Below are 20,234 nucleotides of genomic sequence, written 5' to 3' on the forward strand. Positions count from 1 at the left end.
AAAGCCTCTCCTCAGGCACGACTGCTCTCTCCTGACTTTGGGAAACACTTGTTAGAGGTGGAGGACTTGCTTCAAAAACACGCTCTGCTAGAGAACGACATCGCCCTGCAGGCAGAGAGGGTACAGAGTGCCAGTGCTGCTGCTCTGAAGTTTGCAAACGGAGATAGTAAGTGGAACACACTCATTGCTCCTCTGGGAAACTTTAAAAAAAACATTAATGTGATGCATCGATTAGAGATTTTAAATGAAGCAGAGCATATTGCAGATGTGAATGTTGTTTTAGGGTAGGGTTAGGGTTAATCTTGTTCTCAGGTCTTCTAATGATTCTAATATTAATAAATATATAACCATAGTTTAAATATGTTATATCAAATATATTTTAACGATCTATATAGTTTACAGTGGGATATAATCCTTAGGTAAAGAGACAAACCTCCAAGAAAATGAAAAAATATGAACTAACAACATGTCCTAATAGCTATTAACAACTTATATTGTTGACATACTTTCTCTTTCCAGGCTATAAGCCATGTGATCCTCAAGTGATTCGAGACAGGGTGCAGCACCTCAACCTTTGCTACCAGGAGCTTTGCACCCTGGCCGCACAGAGGAGAGCTCGGCTGGAGCAGTCCCGCCGCTTCTGGAACTGCCTGTGGGAGGTGGCGGAGCTGGAGAGCTGGATTAGAGAGAAAGAGCAGCTTTTCTCCTCTCTGGATTACGGCAAGGACCTGACGAGCATGCTGGTGCTCCAGAGCAAGCACAGTGCCTTCGAGGACGAGCTTGGAGCTCGTCGCAACAACCTGCAGCAGGTCTTGGCTGAAGGGGATAAGATGATCCAGGCCAAGCACTTTGGCTCTCCAAAGATCCAGGAGTGCATGGATGACATCAGGAGGCAGTGGCAGCAGCTGGAGGACCTGGCTGCATTTCGAAAGCAGAACCTTCGGGACACCCAGACATTCTTCCAGTTTCAGGGTGATGCTGACGAACTTAAAGCCTGGCTGCTGGATGCCAAGAGGCAGATGAGCAGCAATGACGTTGGTCACGATGAGTACACAACTCAGCGACTACTGAAAAACCAGAACAACTTGAGAAACGAAGCCATCAAGAATGGAGCCACCATTGATGCGCTGTCCAAACAGGCCAGCGCTCTGCCAGAGGAGCTACAAAACACCCCTGACATTCAGAGACGTCTAAAAGACATCAAGGACCTTTACATGGAGCTCCTGACTCTGGCTGACCTGAGGCAGAAGAAACTGGATGACACCATGGCTCTGTACACCATCTTCAGTGAGACGGACGCTTGTGAGCTCTGGATGAGCATGAAGGAGACATGGCTGGTGGATTTAGAGGTTCCTGAGAACCTGGAGGATTTGGAAGTGGTACAGAACAGGTAGACCATCAAGAAGATGCCATTAGAGATCATTCGTCTAAACTGAACTAATTGGCTGGAATTTTCTGCATCACATTGACCGCTGCTGTTATTCTAACTAACAATTTTCTTATTTGCAGATTAAGCGCTCTAGCTCAAGAAATGGTGAACGTTCAGTCAAGAGTAGATGACGTCAACAAAGCTGCAAAACAGCTTGAGGAGAGCAGACACCCTCGCACCAAAGAGATCAAGGAATGCCAGACACGACTCAATAAGAGGTACATCCTGGACAGGTTGCCAGTCCATCACAGGGGAACACAGAGACCCACTGGACAAACATCCATGCAAATGGTATTTTTAAGAAAACTTATTTGTGAGAAATGACCCTTAGTGTAGCACTCCACAACTGAGCCGTCCGAGATTCCAATTTCAAACTTGGCATCTTTGCATTTTGGCCCCCTTCTCATCTCTACCCATTTTTAGTCTAAATATAGTCAAATATGGCCACCAGCACCACATAAAATAAATTTTAAAAAACGGACTGTTTTTCATAATATTGCCTTACTGGCAGCATGCAGCAACAGGTGGGGAATTTACTTGACATCTCATTAATAGTACTTTCAACTACAGTGATGTTGAGACATTAAATTTATTGTTTTGTTAGTACAACAAAACAATATATAAAACTTATAAGTTTTATAAGTTATAAGTAAACAATAATATAATCTTTACTCACAACCCAGTGGAGAGTAAAGATTATCCCTAGATTTTTAAATGAATAAATTTCATCTTGTTTTTCTAAATAAAAATTTTCCTTTACTAAATTCCTGTGTTTTAGGTCATTGCTATCAGATAAGACAGGTAATAAGGCCGAGAAAATGAAATGTTCTTAGAATAGTGTATTACATTTTTCTTGGCATATAAGTGATTAAATTAAGCTTGGTGAATGAAGCTTTTAATGGATTATTTCTTTCTAGATGGGAAGCATTCAAGGCTATGGTGGAGGACAAGAAAAGGAGAGTTGATTCTGCTGTTAGTCTACACAACTATGGGTTGGAGTGTGACGAGACAGAAACCTGGATCAAAGAAAAGACGCGGGTGATTGAGTCCACACAGGATCTGGGCAATGACCTGGCAGCCGTCATGACAATCCAGAGGAAACTGTTTGGCATGGAGAGAGATTTAGCAGCTATTGAGGCCAAGCTCACCTTCCTTAACGAAGAGGCAAACCAGCTGGCCCAGGACCACCCGGAGAACGCAGCAAATATCTTAGCCCGCAGGGCAGAGCTCGACACGGCCTGGGATAGACTTAGAAAGACCCTAAAGGACAGGGAGGACTCTCTAGGTGAGGTCAGTAAGTTACAGACTTTCCTGCAAGACATGGATGACTTCCAGTCCTGGCTATTCAAAACCCAGAAAGCTGTGGCATCTGAGGAGATGCCCACCTCACTGCAGGAGGCCGAAGAATTGCTCAGCCGTCACAATGCTGTGCGAGAAGACATAAACAACCATGAAGAGGACTATCACCGTGTGAGGGACACAGGAGCTCAGGTCACCCAAGGTCAGGAAGATGATCCTCAGTACCAGCAGCTGGAGCAGAGGCTAAATGGGCTGGACCGTGGCTGGTATGAGCTCCAGAAGATGTGGGACAGTCGCAGAAATTTTCTGGACCAGGGTTTGGGCTTCCAGCAGTTCTTGAGGGACGGCAAAGCTGTAGAGGCCATCCTAAATAATCAGGTAAACTTCTCCTGATGATGTTTTTTGGACTAAGTCAAAAACAGCTTGAAATCCTGATGTCAGCAATGCTGCAGGAATTCTGCAAGAATGTTGAGTGGAAGAATGCAGCACTATCAGTTCCAACACTGCACATTTGTCATGTAACTCAGTCAGCAGATTATGGGTTTCTGGACAGTCCGTTTTCATGTTCTCAGCGTTTTTTCTTAATTCCATGATGTCTATTTTATTGCAGGAGTACACGCTGGCCCACATAGACAAGCCTGACACGTTGGCAGGGGCAGAAAAGGCTTTGAAGAAGCACGAAGACTTCGTCAGCACAATGGAAGCCAACGAAGATAAGATTGATGGGGCCCTGCAGGGTGGACAGCGATTGGTGGACAGCAACAACTTGTACTCTCCCAAAGTCCAGGAGAAAATGGACTTAGTCCAGGACAGGTTGTGTTTTGTTTTTGTTTGACTTGAGTTTGTGAGATGACAATGTACGATTTAATCTCTACAGCTGGGTTGGGCAAATAAGTTTTCTAAAGGGTCTCACAAGTAATGTAGTTGAGGCTGAGATCATAGGTTGGACTCACTATTACTAACTTTACAGATATAGAAATTAATATTTCGTATGATAGTGTGAATTCAAACTGTGATGTCTAAAATCAACAGCTTGTTCTCCAAAACCAGGGAAATAAATCAGTTCTACTGTCCAGTCAGTGAGAAGCTGTGTGATGACTACACACCCTTCCTGTCTTCACTTTATCCTTGTCCAAAATTTCAGATTACACCTGGCATTTTGATTGGTTGACATGCTACAGAAAGAGGGGCTTGCCCAGAGTACCAGAGTGCTAATGTAGCCAACCAGAGAAACTACCGGAGTTTTTTCTTCTTTTTTCTTTAATAAAAATGTTATTTAGTATTTGGATTTGAGTGTAAACACATTCAAGAGATCCTTTAAGATGTCGTGAAACCCAGTTTTAAACTGTGTGATAGGTGTGGGATTTAAATCCTGACATGTCCTCAATTAATATGACCAGACTCAAAGGCCACAACTGAACAGAGACACATGTATCAAAGTTGTAAACCAGGAATTTATGTTATATGTAGTTTAATTTGTTCTGTGGTGTGAAGGTCAGTCAACCTGTAGTGTATGGCAAACTTTTCATAATAAGTACCAGGTCAGAATATATCTATTTTTCCAAGTATACATTTTGACTTTTAAAACAGCTGTGGCAAGATCTTGACCTTTTCAGGTTGCTATACCTTAAAAACAATAACAAAGGATATTCACATATACTGGTTCCCAGAAGTTATAACTTTCAAATTTGTAATTGGAAAGATTTGCCTGAAGAAGGAATCTCAGAGTGGGTTTGTCACCAACCCCAAACTCAAAGTCCAGCAGCAGTCTTTCTCTTAAAATGTGGTGAAAATTGCACAAATTGTTAGAAGTGCAACATGTTCTTTAGCCTCATTTTGTGAACATGTTGCTAGGGTGGGTGAAAAACAAAATTTACAGTGCAATTACAATTGGTATTTCTGCTACATAAATGTTATATACTGATGAATTGTTCTATGAATTAGTAAGACTGAAATATAAGACATTAACACATTTTTTAAAGTTTTAATTTTAGGCTGAAAATGTAAGCTTTCACAGAAATATCCTCTCATTTCCTTTAGAGATTTGCTTTGTGAAAATGTTTTTTTCTAGCCTTCGCATTATTAGCTTTAGAAAGGGCATTGGAGCTACCACCTTCTCTCCCAATACTCAGCTTGATAGACAGGCACCTGCAATAATGGACATTGATCTTTAACAGAGAGAGCTTTTCTTTTCGGTGAAGTGCAGAAAGACATGACTTTTTGTCAGTGAAGACAGAGATCTGGTGGATTTGTCTACAGTGTGCAGTGTGAATTATGTCACAGAGAGATTTGTTAGGCAGAGAAGAAAAGGCCAACTCTGTCTGAAACTGTTATTAATGTATGGTATAACTTTGCTTTTGTGTTCGCTCTTCAGGCAAAGCAAGAATAAGAGACGAGCTGTGGATGTTTCTGAAAAGCTGAGAGATAACCGTGACCTTCAGCACTTTCTGCAAAACACTCAAGATGTGAGTTCAATATAGTCTTTGAAAATGATCTAATAATACCTTAGTTATTAGCTGTGTGTTTGCGTTCTTTGTCCTTAATGTTACTAGGCTATTATTTGGTTGTTATTACTATACCATTGAAGTTAGCCTTCCAGTAACATTTGGTCATAGTAATTTACAGCTCTGGAGGAAAATAATAGGTCACTTAAAATGATAAATTTCTCTGATTTTACTTCCTATAGGTATATGTTTGAGTAAAATGAACATTATTCTTCTATTCTATGAACTACTGACGACATGACTACAAGATTCCAAGCAAAAATTTAGTATTTATTTACAGAAAATGAGAAATGGCCAAAAAAACTAAAAAGATGCAGTGCTTTCAGACCTCAAATAATCCAAAGAAAACAAGTTCATATTCATTTAGAAACAACGATACTAATGTTTTAACTCAGGAAGAGTTCAGAAATCAATATTTGGTGGAATAAACAGGAGATTTTCAATGGGGTTCAGTGCAGAGGGCTGTATAATAAATATAACTTATCTTCATTATGTAGAACCAGGATTATTTCTCTCAGAAGATGCATTATTAATGCATAATGTTCTTTATTTGTCGCCATGCCTCAGCTGACTGTGTGGATCAATGAAAAGATGCTGACAGCTCAGGATACCTCATATGACGAGGCCAGAAACCTGCACAGCAAGTGGCTCAAACATCAGGCTTTCATGGCGGAGCTGGCCTCCAATAAGGACTGGCTCAATAAAGTAGATCAGGTCAGTAAAGGTTCCATGTTTTTTAAATTGGTTTTTTAATTAAATGCAGTGGATTTCTGCTATGACGTATTTGAAAATGAGTCCTTTCTCTGTTTATTTTTTGTTTTTGCAGGAGGGTCAGGAGCTCATGGAATCCAAGCCTGAGTTTGAGCCCATTGTGAAGGAGCGCCTGGCCCAGCTTCATGAGCTCTGGGACAAGCTGGAGTCCACAACTCAGGAGAAGGACCGGCTGTTGTTTGATGCCAATCGCTCAGAGCTTTTCGACCAGAGCCTGGCTGATATGAAGAAGTGGCTGGCCGAGCTTCAGCAGCAATTGCAGAGCGGAGATGAGGATGTAAAAGATCTCACAAATGCCAATATTCAGCTGAAAAAGCACCAGGTCTGTATATTCCTCAGAAAAAAAAAGAGTCTTTTTTTATGTTATTAGTTTTTTCTTTTTGGAGTTTTTTAGCATGTCCCATTTAAAATCGCACAATCTGAAGAATTCTGTTCAGTTTAAGCTTTACTTTTAATCTGTCTTAAGCGAATGAACATTGTGCTTATTGTTTGCTTTTAAAAACAAAACAAACAAACAACAATGCTTATACCTTTTAGACAAAATATATTTGTCCCAAGGGTCAAGCTAAAACACAAATTGTACTAAATAAATTGCCTTTAGTAAAACTTTTTCATGAATTTATATAAGAACATTCATAAGAGCTGTGGGTAAGCTTAGTTTCACGCTTAGTAGGCAGCACTTACTTTTGGTGAATTTACCCTCCACTGCATCTTGATTAGGCTCTTGAAAGGCTATTCATCTTTTTTTTTTCCTCCCATCACCGTTTTTCCCATGCCAGATGACGGAGAACCAAGTTCGTGACCGGGCGCGGGAGCTGGACGAGCTCCAGGAGGCTGTCAGGAAGCACGGAGGAGCCAGGGAGGACCAGCCGGAGCTGGAGGCCGAGCAGCAAGCCATGCAGAGCGAGTTCCAGCAGCTCCTCACGCCGCTGTCCCAGCGCCGAGGCAAGCTGGAGGCTGCCAAAGCTGTCCATCAGTTCTACAGAGACCTGGCTGATGAGCTTGTAAGTGCGGATCTCATTTCACAGGGAATGGAAGAGTCAAAGCGCCTTGCTCTCACAAAATGATTGATAACGGAGAATTTGAATAATGAGGATACGATCCTAACTTTAAGTCCCCTCTGGATGTATCCAGATGCATTGAGGTAGCTTAACGCATCTAAGGAACCTGATCATTTAAAGACATTTTAAAGAAGTGTTTGGTCTTTAAGATATATTTTTTAAAATCTGCTCTCCTTTTGTTGTTTAGTGCTTCAGCTTATAGCAAAGTCAAGGCATCATGTTTGATTTACGTTGTGAAGGAGCAATAAATCCATGTAAAGAAGACAGTTGTGGAGACAATATTTTATATGTGGTGCACATCAGAGATCTATGAAGCAATTTTTCAGACTCTGTTTCTGCTTTGTGTTCTTATCATCACAATCTTTTTTCCCCCTTTTTCCTTTTGTGTCTTTCAGCTCTGGATTGAGGAGAGGATGCCCCTGGCAATGTCACAGGAGCACGGCAACAATCTTCAAACTGTGCAGATGCTGTTAAAAAAGAACCAGGTACGAATCTGTCTGTCAGCATTCGTTTTGGTGTAAACTGCTTTGTCCTAGTTTATTTACTCATTTATTCTGAAAAACAGTGCCCTTCAAATTTTGAATTTACATTCAGCGCCTTGCAAAAGTCAAAACCTTTCCACATTTTGTTGTCTTACAACACCAAACTTAATTTATATTTTATTAAGTTTTATGATTATTTAAAAAAAAAGAAATATAAGTTAAATATAAGAATTTTTTAATTGAATTGAAATACATTGTATCACAATTTCATGTCATCAAAGTTCAGCAATTTGTATCATCTGAAGAACCACTTTTGGTGCAAAACCAATTTCAACCTTAACAAAAGATTGTTTATCAGGTTTTCTTAATAAATACTAGAAATGTCATTTATCTACTCAACCTAAAAAAGTAAATTTTTACTGTCACTTTTCTGTTTGTCAGTGTTGTAAGGTATTTTCCATTTTTAGAAATATTTTGAGGACATAAATTGTTAATTTCAATTTGCATAAATCTTTAGAAAAAGGAACACAAAAGTTTAACTCATATTTACAACAAATATCTTTACTTATGCTACCATTTAAACTCCTAGCATATAAGTCAGAAACTATAAGTTAGGGGTTAAAATAGTCAGATTTGTTGACTTTTTTTGACAAGCTGTTTTCCTAAGGAGTTTATGCTCTAAAATTTCCAGAGTTCATCCTTGTCTTGTAGTTATGTTTAGCTGTTCTCTCATCTGCTCTGAACCAATTTCTCTCTCTCTGTTGGAAAAAACATTCTCAGCTTGATACTGTCACCACTATGTTTGCAGTGTTACTTTTCCAGATCAGAGGCAAACGTTACAGCTTATACTCACCATAATTTTCCTTCTGCTTTGTATTCATGCACTGCTTTGTGTTGGTTTGTCACATGTCCTAAAATATTACATAGAAGTTTGTGGTCCACTAAGTAACACAATTTGTAAATATGAATGTTTTTTAATTTATTTCCAAGTTGTGCAAGCTGGTGCCCTTCAAATTTTGAGTTCAAAAAGTTTGACTGTGTAAAGAAAACAATGTATATTCTTTTTCCAGCCACCGAAAGCTGCTGGGATTTTCAGTTGTTTTGGCTCCACTGACTTTCCTGTTTCTGTCTGAGTGAACTCACAGTATTGGTTTCCAGTAAAACGACGTACATTTGCTGTCTTTCTTTCTTTCCACCAGACGCTGCAGAGGGAGATCGAGGGCCACCAGCCTTGTGTCGGCGAAGTGCTGGAGCGAGGCAGACGGATGGCGGCTGCAGCCAGCGCGGAGGACAGGCCGGAGGCGGAGCGAATCGGGGACCAGATGCAGGAGCTGGAGGAGGCGTGGGCCCGGCTGCGGGACGAGATGGCCAAACGGCGAGAGAGGCTGAGCGGCTCCAACTTGGCCCAGCAGTATTACAACGATGCTGATGAGGCCGAGGCCTGGATAGGAGAGCAGGAGCTCTATATGATTGCGGATGAAAAGGCGAAGGTTAGTAGAGGAAGGCTCGCTCTGTGTGTGTGTGTGTGTGGGTGTGTGTAAGAGAGACAAGAGAAGGGGCCTGATTAGCTCAGGGAAGTTTCCAAACATGTTTAAAATTCTGATCTTATTATCCTAATCAAAGTAAAGGCATATCAGTCTGTTCAAATACCAAGTAATTAATTTATCAACATGATTACATGGTTTGGGTTCTCTTCAATTAAGAGGATCCGCTTTTTTTTTTTTTTAAGTGGCACCCTCTACAGAGAGCTAATTTTGAAGTAATTTGTTTTGCTTTGATGGGTGCGCTCGTCTCCTGTATTTTTCTTCACCGTCCTCCTGTTTTCTCTCATCCTCCAGGATGAGCAGAGTGCCATGCTGATGCTGAAGCGCCACCTGATCCTGAAACAGGCAGTAGACGACTACGCTGCCTCCATTCAGAAGCTTTCCGATCGTGCGCAGAAGACGCTTGCAGAGGACCATCCCGACGGGTGCGTGCTTTAATTCTGTATAGTGGTCCTAATTTACTCTATCCCAGTCAGATGTGGTTTAGGCTGACAGGAGTGACAAGCATGTAAATGTGTGTCTTAATCAGCAGCTTCATCTAGAGTTAACCAAATTGTGATCTCTTGACCTGGTTTTTAAGTCTCTCAATCTAATTCCCTTCCACCCTCTGCCTTCATTATCTTTCAGGGAGGAGATCATAAGGCGGCAGGGTCAGGTAGATAAGCAGTACGCAGGCCTGAAGGAGCTGGCAGAGGACCGCAGGAAGAAACTGAACCACACCTACCATCACTTCCTGCTGAGCAGAGAGGTGGAGGACCTGGAACACTGGATTGCAGAGAAAGACGTTGTGGCGTCCTCGCAGGAGATGGGACAGGACCTGGACCACGTCACGGTATCATAAGCAGAAATTGAGGGAAAAATAACCAAAACTATGAAACATTTCTGTTAAGTGTGGTTGTCTCTGCCTTTAAGGAAGGTTTCTAGTGATTATTTTTTTGTTTGCTCCTCAGCTTCTGAGGGATAAATTCAGAGACTTTTCGCGGGACATGGGGATGATAGGTCAGGATCGGGTGGACATGGTCAACCAGACCATAGATGAGCTGATTGAAACGGGCCACAGCGAGGCGGCCACCCTGGCAGAGTGGAAGGACGGCATAAACGAGAGCTGGGCCGATCTCCTGGAGCTCATCGACACTCGATCTCAGCTCCTCATGGCGTCTTACGATCTCCTCAAGTAAGTAGAAGACATCTTACCACCTTCCAATAAGATACTCAGAAGTCTGTGGTTGCGTTGTAACACAGAATGAATACATAAAAGGAATGCCGTCAAAACAGAAAACATTTGAAACAATTAATCGGATTGATTGTGATGAATCGATTACTAAAATAATCATCACCTAATTTAGTAATTGATTAATGGTTAACTGGAGTATACTGAGTCCAAATAAAAGGTTGTTTACTGAATGAACAACACACTCAGAGCAGTAGCTAAGTCAAACTTATACCAAATATATACATTTTGCAGTAAAGATAAAATATAAAACTTTGTCTGTAAATATGTTCTACCCAGAACTCCTCAAGTCACAATTTCAGCTTTACCTTCACTCTTACAGTGATCTTTTTATATCTGATTAATGAATTAATTGTCAGAATAATCCATAGATTAATCGATAACTAAAATAATCATTATTTTCAGCCTCAGTCTGCATGCAATAGCATAGTTGAAAAACATTAACATGGTGCCTACATCTCACAGATGTCATGGTCATGATGAATGCAGTGATACTAAGAGCCCATTCTTCTTGAAGGTACTTTGATGATGGAAAGGAGTTGGTGACGCAGATTCACGAGAAGCAGAAAGAGCTGCCAGAGGACGTGGGAGACGATTTCAGCAAAGCCGAGTCCTTCCACAGGATGCACGCCGCTTTTGAGAGAGACATCACCGCCCTGGGCAAACAGGTAGAACACAAGAGAACGGCTCTTTGCTCTGCAGCAACACAGCAGGCGGCGGCCGAGAGGTTCACTTTGATGATTGTATCTGATACGGCCAGAGAGTGCTGTAATGTGTCTGCAACTGTGGAAGGTTAGAGGTGATTGTTTAAGAGACAGGGTTTCTTTTATTTGTTTCTCTTTAGCAAGAAAACGATGCAGTTTACACAAAATGTTTAAATGTAATCGTTGAGGTCCAATATATTTTTATTTATCATAAGAAAGTAAAATGTTTCTGAGTGTCTTTCAGCTCTTATTTGGGTTGAAATGATGACAGAGTAGATAGATGGGCAAAGTTTGTCAGCAATATTTTATTTGTTCAACTTTTAATAATTGGCTTATTAGTACAGTAAAACCTCTGAAGAGTAAATTAGCAATAGCCACAAAGCAATAAGCATTGGAAATACAGGACCAATGAGAGGTTTATGTGCACTAATCATTTTGAAGGCTGCCCTTCTCCTACATTATTTCATCACCATCAAGAAGCCCCACAGCATGTTGCTGCCACCATCGTGTATAACAACAGTGTTCTTAGGTTTAAGTTTTACAGAACGTGAGGTTTGACGGTTAAAACTCAGGCACAATGCTGTGTTATACAGCAGGACATCCAGGGTTAGAACTGGGCTAAACAAAGGAAACAGGGAAATACTAGGATTCTGAAATGATCCACACTTCAGCACTATTAGAAAATATGTGGAGTATCTTTAAAAGCTTAGTCCGTACCATTTATTTAGATATTTGCGGGGGTGTACGCAAATATTTAAGTATCTATGTATACTTGAGACAAAAAAAATACACAATAAATCAAAACTTGTTTTTAAAATGCCATGAAGGTTTCCTCATCATAAATTAACATGATAATCATGCCCGTGATGAGCGTATGTAAACCTTTCATCACTACTGTATCTTTGAGAAAAAAACACATTATCATGACTCATTAAAATTACATTAATGAGGCCATTATTAACTGCGGTGTCCTTTCTCTAGGTGCAACAGTTCCAGGAGACAGCCTTGAGACTTCGAGCTCAGTATGCAGGGGACAAACAGGACGCCATCCAGGCCATGGAGACGGAGGTCGTAGAAGCCTGGAAAGGCCTGCTGGACGCCTCTGACGGCCGGCGGGCGGAGCTGGTGGACACGGCCGAGAAGTTCCGCTTCTTCAGCATGGTGCGAGACCTGATGGCCTGGATGGAGAGCATCATCCAGCAGATAGAGACCCAGGAGAAACCCAGGTGTGCACCTTTCAAACCATGCATAACGCAGCAGCCATGAGATGTTAAAGAAAGTTTATTTTTCTTTTGGATGTGTTTTTTGTATGTAAGCAGAACACCATTAGTGAAATGTAGAAAAACACTTAAAAAGTTTGGCTCTCTTTTCTTAATTTTAAAAATTCAGCTTTTGCTGGGGGTTTTTTTGTTATCATATTTGCACTCTTTAGCTCTGTATTTGGTTATTCACTCTAGTTTTCATGCGTCAAATGTGGAATAAAGTGCAACAAAGGTTTTACTAACCCCAGGCATTTATGCATAGTTTATCAAAGATGCAGTAATTTCAGAAAGTAATTAATTAGATAAAGCACATTGCACTGATCAGAAGTATTGTGTGTGCAGTTCCTTTTCCTGCCAAGAGAGGTAGAAAGGTTTCATGCATTATTCGCTCCTGTTTCTACTTTCTACCCTCTCTTTCTCCTTCGTTAGGGATGTCTCCTCCGTGGAGCTGCTGCAGAAGTACCACCAGGGGATCCGATCAGAAATTGAAACCAGGAGCGCCAAGTTCACGGACTGCATAGACCTCGGCAAGTCCATGCTGACACGCAAGCACCGAGACTCTGCTGAAGTAAGAATGTGCTTAAATCCGGCTCCTTTTCTGCTGTTTGCGTTAGATTTAATTACTTTTCTCGGAACAATTATCCCCAAACAAACTGGGTTGCCTGAAAAAGAAAAAAAAAATTAAAGTCTTCCTACATTCATCAGGGAGGCTAGAAAAGCAAACACTAATTAGAAATGGATAAAGGCAAAAGAAATTTAAATAAGCAATTGACCCTTGCCCGAATTGAGTGTTCAGTTAATTACTTCACAATGCTAATTCTTAGAGTATAATAGGAAATCTTGTGGTAAGTTTTTTTTAATAAGGCTGATATGTAACTGAGACTGTATAACATTTTGTGTCAGATCAAAGAGAAGCTGGTTCAGCTGATGGAGAAAAGACAGGAAATGATGTTCAAATGGGATGACAGATGGGACTGGCTCCGACTCTGTGAGTAATGCATTCCCCGATCCCTGACTTAATGATGGAGCAGCATGAGTATCCGCTTTATCAAAAAGCGAGCCATAAAAATATTCCCTTTAATGCTCTCAGTGCTGGAGGTGTGTCAATTTGCACGAGACGCTTCGGTGGCAGAGGCCTGGCTCATCGCTCAGGAGCCCTATGTGACCAGCAGGGACCTGGGCCAGAGCGTGGACGAGGTCGAGAAACTCCTCAAGAGGCACGAAGCCTTTGAGAAATCCACTGCCACATGGGAGGAACGCTTCTCGGCACTGGAGCGCCTCACTACGGTACGCAAAATTCCTGGACAACACTTATGCAATTTGTTTTGAAAAACATTGCGCGCTTATTCTGTGGCTGAAAAGCTAAGGATGAATTCAGCCAGCGTTTTTTTTCTTATTTTTTGTGTCAAAATTGCATGTTTTTGTTTGCCACTTACTGCACAATCTAAACTCTAAAGCAAATATTTCCACAGTGGACTTGGTGTAAATAAAGACAAAAGCTTAGAAAATAGCTTCAGAAATAGTTTTGTTATTTAAGGTGTTGTCAGTGAAGATAACAGGTTGCTGTGTTGCAGTTGGAGTTGCTGGAAGTGAGGAAGCAGCAACAGGAGATTGAGCAATTCATTAAAGACGAGCAGCGCTCAGATAAAGAAAGCAGGTAAAAACATATTGAAACTATCAAGTGTGTATAGAAGCACTCAAAACTACTAACATTTATTTTTTACCTCTACATGAAAGTGTGTAACGTCTAAAGTAATGTTGGTTTTGTTTTTTCTGGTGGATCTGCTGAAAACACCTTAATACTGATAATAAGAACAAAGTGTTTCTCTTTCTCCATTTTCTTTTTTTCTGCTCAGGAGAGAAGACACAGGCTTCGTAGAAGAATCTTCACAACTCTACACTATTGAGGAACAAACCCTGGTTAGTAATAAAGCCCCTTATTTCCATCACCTATTTTAATAACTATTTTTAAATAGACTCCTCTTTATTTATGCATTTGTTTGTTAAAAAAAATCAAGTTATGCATTAAAATTGAAAGCATTGTTTCCTGCTACAGTCTGGTGCGATGGAGCCCAGCTCAGGTCAGCTGGATGGAACTGCTGGTGACTCCACGATGCCGATGGTGTCAGAAATGAGAGAGAGCGCCTCTCTGGAGCTGGAGCCCTCTGTCTCAGTTGTGACTCCCAGAGAACCTGAGAGGGCGGCCACCATGCCCTTAGAGACCCAGAGGTCGCAGGCAGTGCTGCAGGAGGGCATGCTCTGCCGCAAATATGACGTGGAAGGCTCCGGAAAGAAGGCTTCTAACAGGTCGGGCACCGCCAAGAAATCCAACATAACCACACCCTCATCATGAGCATCAATAACACGTCTTGACTTAAAAAAAAAGAAAATATATATAATTCTTTTTTGTAAAATGATCACACAACATTGAACTTGTTTGCATTTTTTGGAGACTTTCTCAAAGTTTAAATAGAGACAACACCTCCACTAATGATTTGCTCAGTGCTCCTCAGGAGCGTCTTGACAGCGTGATTGGGTTTCTTGACATCAACTCAGCTTCAACGTAGACAACAGATGAGAAACTTTCAGTATGGCTGAAGTTGGCAGTTTTGAAATGTAATGTTAGCATCATGCTGAGGGCCTGTTCTCCTGCCAGTGCTGGTGGTGCATGTCATAAAGTAAATAAATCATTAAAAGGTGGAGAACGTCTTTCAAATTTTCCATCTCAAATCAAAAGTTAGATGGTCAAAACTGGTTTTAGAAGAGCTAAAGGAGGCTAATGTTAGCCTTCTAAAATGGCCCAGACTTTAGCTCTGTTAAAAAAAGAAAAAAGGGTTACACATGAAAGCTGGATTCCTGCAGGTAATCCAACTGATTTAGATTAAATCTACCATTTCTGATAAGAAGTTTTTTCAAAAACCCAGCCAGAAGCATTCCAGAGAATTGCTGAGAGCAGCAAATAGTCTGAGATTTCTCTGCAACATTTCTCCAAATATTAGTGGTGGTGATCCTGTATGTACAGTTTGAAGTGTGGATTAAAGAAAATTGGCAATAATTCAAAGCTTGTTTATCCATTAACGTAGCTGAATGTTGCATAAGCATCCCACAGTGCAGAAATAACATTTCAAATGCATCATTAAAGGGCCAAAATATGTTATTCATGGCAATAATGACTTCATGCCTCTAACTGGAACTGCACATTTCAATAGATAATCGGTACTGAAACATGCCTGCTGTGTGTAGAAAGAACAAAGTAGTTTAAAGGGATATGCAACACATAGCATGTCAGGATGTTAGTGTCTTGTTTAACTTTTGTCAAAAGGTTTCATCCCTCATTAGGTGTGGATCCAGCATCCAATTATGGGCTGGCACAGTGAGAGCCACATTTGTTCATAAATATGAATACATAAATAATAAATAGCTTGCCAAAAACACAAGAATTACCTCCAATTATGTTGGAAATAATTCAGTGAAAGTCTGCATAGTCCCTCTAAATGATAAAGAGACAAACTCAACAGCTGCATGTCAGAGAAAATGTTTGGGCTCTGATGGTTTAGGTTTCTCAAGAAAGAAGAAAAGAAACAAATGAACAGGTCAAAACTTCCTGCAATCTGGCTTCATAAAAATAAATAAAACATAAAATCCATTGTCAGTTCACTAATAAAGGAGCCAAAGGAGATCTAAAGATGTCATTACACATCTGCATATCTATGTTCTCAACCTTTCAACTACAAAGAAAGTTTTAACGAGCCAATTTCCCTGGTCAAACATCAGCAAAATATAACTCTGTGTTATAGCCTGAAATAATCCCGTCAGGATCTTCATCGCTCCTGCCTTCATCTCTTTTACTTTCAGGTCCTGGAACAACTTGTACTGCGTACTGAAGCCGGGTCAGCTCTCAGCATACAAAGACGCCAAAAGCTTTGGTCATGGACTGACGTTTCACGGTGAGGACCCCCTACCCCTCAGCAACGCCACCTGGGAGAGCCTCACCAACTATAAGAAAAAGAAGAATGTAGCCAAGCTGCGGTAAGAAATGTGTCAATCTCCCATTTTCTCGAAATGGCTTATATTCAAGTAAATACTTATTACAGTATTCAGATGGGATTTGATGAAAAAATAATGTTGGGTTAAAGCTGTCACATATCATTTCTATCCTATCTAAAGTTCTCTGACATAGTATTTTTTTTTATTGAAATATGACAGTCGTGACAGGTTTTGGAGGATTTCACATCCTTCCGAAGTTTCTGAAGCAACCAACAGACATTCAGTCTCTGGTGAAAGTCACTTTCTTTACCCTTCACCTTCCAGCTGAGAAACAATCCTAAACTTTAACTCTGTGTGACAGCACTACCTGTTGTTTTCAATTACTGTCCCCATCAAACAGAGCAGCCCTAGTATACACAGTGCTGTGAACAGATATATATTTTTTATCTCCTTATAGGTTTCTTGTGTTTTTGTTGGAGAAAGCCAACCTGGTTCTATGTAGAAAAGTTCTTGCTGCCCTGATAAATCACGATTTCACTAAAAAACTACATTTTTTGGAAAGAGGAACCAAATTTCACTGGCCACATCCAGGCCTCACATGACGCCACCATCAAAATTCAAGAGCAGATGAGAAACAAAGTCACTGAATGACATCTAGCAGTCTGGAAAGTGAGTCCAGAGAACCACAGGAAGGCATTATCCACAAATTGAGAGAAGGTGGAACAGTGGCGAACTCTCCCAGGAGTTTCTGACCTACCAACGTTACTTCAGGAGATCATAGAACAACATCTAAAGCACTGCAAGCCTCACTTGTCTCAGTTAGGGTCAGAGTTCATCATTGAACAATAAAAAAAAATTATACCGGGTGTAAAGTAGTGTGGTCAAGGATCAGCAAGGTGGACAAAAAAACAGCATCAGCCACCAGTTCCAGATTCTTCTGATGACTTTTATTTGTTACTTTTGACTCGACAATCCCCCTGAGCTGCCCTTGAGTGGACTAAGCTGCAATTAAACAGGTTAAAAAACAAACAAAATCTAAACAGAGAAACAAGAATACAATTATTAATCTAATTTACAAACTCATCTACATAATGAAATGGTCTGCAACCCCCCCCCCCCCCCATGTAATACAAGATAACTCAAAAGGTTACTTTAAAGAAAAACAACCAAAGCAGTACTCCAAAGAAAACACTCTAATTGGTAGAACCCAGCAAGGTAATCAATGACATCATCCAGCCATTTAAGCAGGAAATACTGGGCCGGCCCCTCCCACACTCCTGCTGCAGATCTACAAGGGACAAACAATCGTGAGTAAAAAGGAAAACAAATACCATGAATATACTTTGACACAAAATAATCAAATTCAACCAATAGTGCAGAAGTAGTAGCTTTAACCTACACATAAATAGATGGAAACTGCAACATAATGCTAACACAAACAAACCCGGGATGGTAAGTGAAGCAACGTTGCAAAGTAATATTTAAATTTAAGCATTATAACCAACTATAGAAAGTATGTGAATCAGAAATAAGAGTAAGGGACAAGTGGTGAACAGAAACTGAACCACTTTGTCACACCAGGCAAAATCGTTATCCACTTTCTTTTGGAAAATGATTCTGTGGATTGAGAGGAACAATTTAGAACATGTGCAACTTGTTACAACGAATACATAAGATACAGAAAGCTAGAGGAAAAGAACATCATGCCGAGAGTGAAACATTCATGACCGTAAACTCAGTTTGGTTATTCTGCTGGACTCAGATCTGAAGCACACCTGTAAGTCTACCTCTGAATGGCTAAAAAAAATTGATGTTTTGTATTGGCCTAGTCAAAGACAGGATTTAAACTCAGTTCAGATGCTTGGCCTGGAGCCTTTGAACATGATCAGATTGCACATGTCATTAGCTTTTTCACTAATGAAATCATCATTTGAAACGTGCATTTTGCATTTCCTTCGGTTGTCTTTGAGTTTGATGACAAGCAACCTTACCAGACAATTCTGGTCAAACTTAAAACGGATTACTCTTCACTGAACAGAGAAATTTGTAAATGGCTAAAAAAATTTCTACCTTGAAAGTTAAATGAATTTTTAAGATGCTTGGTTTCTGATCTAGTTCCACTGATTAATCTTAACTGTCATTAATCGGCATCAGCTGCAGACAGCTCAGGGGTGTGATTAATTTTCTGTGGTATCGCTCAACAACATTGGGCTCCTCTCAGCAGCTGATGGGGGATTTAAAGAGATAAATCATGTCCTCATGTCCTCGCAGCAGGAGAAAGTTATAATTGTAAAACTTTCTCGCTTTTCCACCAAGAACAATTTTTGCCTATGCAGAAGACGATCATAGTCATAAATAATTCATACTGTAAAAGTCAATACGAGAACCGAGAATTAAAAAAAAAAAAATCAATTAAAATGCCTTTTCTGTTGGACAGAAAGGAGAATCGGAACCAGGAGCGGTGGCGAATAAACGAGACAGAGACAGATGAAGTCGGAAAGTGAGACGTACACTGTAAAGAACATGCTTGGAGGGAAAGAGGAACACAGTTGGACAGAAATGTTTCTCTACTTTTCAAAGCGGGGGTTGAAGACACTCTGTGGCGGGGGTCTGTGTGACAGCCAGCGACGGGGAAAAAGACGGCGCGGCTCCAACAAAACATCCCGAAATTCTGGATGCAAATATCATGGCGCCATTAAATATAGGGAACCCAGGACGAGGAATTCATCCGAAGCAGACATGAAATGAATGAACCCCAGAATGAACCACTTCGGAAAACACGAGCTAAAGCTTGTCAGAGTCTAAAATATAATAACGTGTACAAAAACATCGTTAAACTTAAGAACCTCTGAGTTGAATACTGGCTGAAGTGCTGTAATTCATGAGTGTTATTCTAGTGACATTTTGGAGCTGGAGGGGATTCTTATCAAATGTCAAATAAAGCTCGACGAAGCAGCTGGCTCCAGGGAGGGACTGCGAGCCGTCCCACCTGCCTGAGGCGAGGATTACTGGACTCATAAATGTAAAGAAAGGTTTAATTACTGAGCTGTTGCTGTGGGCTTTAGCTTCAGAAATAATTAAACGCCATGCAAAAGTATTCACACCTTTTGAACTTTTCGAGGGGACTTTGTCACGCTAAGGCCAAAGACTTCGAGATACACCAACACAAATTAATGTGTAATTTAATCTGAGAATAAATCTGGCTGTTTTCTACTCTGGCTGGAGAACTGACATGGATGGTTGATTGAAGCTTAGATCCTTATGGTTTAGTAAACTGACTTTTGAGAGAATGGAGAGACTGTATAAGATTTATTTTCCTCAAACTACTCCTTTTCATTCAAAGCTTTTGTTTATGTCAATAGGTGACGCGTTCATTTTAAACTGTAAATGAAACAAATGAATAAATAAAATAAATTTAAAAAGAAGTCTGCTAGAGAACAATTCTGTTGCATGAAATTCCAATAAAATACAGTGAAGTTTGTGGTTAAAATGTGACAAAACGTGAAAAAGTTCAAGGTGTGCAAATACTTTTGCAGCCGTAAAGTTTACTGTACGATTATGGACATGTGACCGCTTGTCATAATCATGATCATAAAGTGACCGAGACGTACAAACCAGGATGCAGCGATACGACGGAGGTTCCACAGATGTGTTTGCACGGAACAACGTTGGTGGGTAAATAGAAAGCGTTTCATTAAATGTCTTTTTTTCCTTTCGCAGTCTTGCAGATGGAAGCGAGTATCTGTTCCAGTGTAAAGACGAGGTATGTTTTCAAACTGCTGATAAAAATATTGTATAACTTTCACATGTATTTTATGAACCACATGAGAGTCGGCGTTCAGGGTTTAAATAGTAACAATCTCTGACGCTGAGCTTGGCTCACAAACATGAGCATCTCCACTTGTTAAGCTAAACCAGTAAAAACTACAAGACAAACACTGCCTCTCTGGGGGGGGAAAT

The 20,234-nt window shown here is 40.5% G+C and overlaps 1 protein-coding gene across 3 annotated transcripts in view; it reads left to right on the forward strand.

The window, feature by feature from the left end:
- sptb (spectrin, beta, erythrocytic) overlaps positions 1 to 20,234 on the forward strand; it is a 47,273-nt gene that overhangs the window by 23,108 nt on the left and 3,931 nt on the right. For all 3 annotated transcript variants that reach the window (XM_027999979.1, XM_027999981.1, XM_027999978.1), the window contains 24 exons: positions 16 to 166; positions 520 to 1,390; positions 1,510 to 1,647; positions 2,347 to 3,106; positions 3,339 to 3,541; positions 5,103 to 5,193; positions 5,800 to 5,946; positions 6,059 to 6,325; positions 6,783 to 7,007; positions 7,460 to 7,549; positions 8,746 to 9,036; positions 9,385 to 9,515; positions 9,718 to 9,922; positions 10,041 to 10,264; positions 10,839 to 10,989; positions 12,007 to 12,251; positions 12,717 to 12,855; positions 13,191 to 13,275; positions 13,378 to 13,574; positions 13,862 to 13,944; positions 14,144 to 14,207; positions 14,344 to 14,594; positions 16,143 to 16,316; positions 19,995 to 20,037. In XM_027999979.1, the coding sequence (XP_027855780.1) occupies positions 16 to 166; positions 520 to 1,390; positions 1,510 to 1,647; positions 2,347 to 3,106; positions 3,339 to 3,541; positions 5,103 to 5,193; positions 5,800 to 5,946; positions 6,059 to 6,325; positions 6,783 to 7,007; positions 7,460 to 7,549; positions 8,746 to 9,036; positions 9,385 to 9,515; positions 9,718 to 9,922; positions 10,041 to 10,264; positions 10,839 to 10,989; positions 12,007 to 12,251; positions 12,717 to 12,855; positions 13,191 to 13,275; positions 13,378 to 13,574; positions 13,862 to 13,944; positions 14,144 to 14,207; positions 14,344 to 14,594; positions 16,143 to 16,316; positions 19,995 to 20,037 (5,226 nt within the window). The remainder of the gene's footprint in view (positions 1 to 15; positions 167 to 519; positions 1,391 to 1,509; positions 1,648 to 2,346; positions 3,107 to 3,338; positions 3,542 to 5,102; positions 5,194 to 5,799; positions 5,947 to 6,058; positions 6,326 to 6,782; positions 7,008 to 7,459; positions 7,550 to 8,745; positions 9,037 to 9,384; positions 9,516 to 9,717; positions 9,923 to 10,040; positions 10,265 to 10,838; positions 10,990 to 12,006; positions 12,252 to 12,716; positions 12,856 to 13,190; positions 13,276 to 13,377; positions 13,575 to 13,861; positions 13,945 to 14,143; positions 14,208 to 14,343; positions 14,595 to 16,142; positions 16,317 to 19,994; positions 20,038 to 20,234) is intronic.

The sequence above is a fragment of the Xiphophorus couchianus genome, chromosome 19 (assembly GCF_001444195.1).
Source record: "Xiphophorus couchianus chromosome 19, X_couchianus-1.0, whole genome shotgun sequence".
Lineage (NCBI taxonomy): Eukaryota > Metazoa > Chordata > Actinopteri > Cyprinodontiformes > Poeciliidae > Xiphophorus > Xiphophorus couchianus.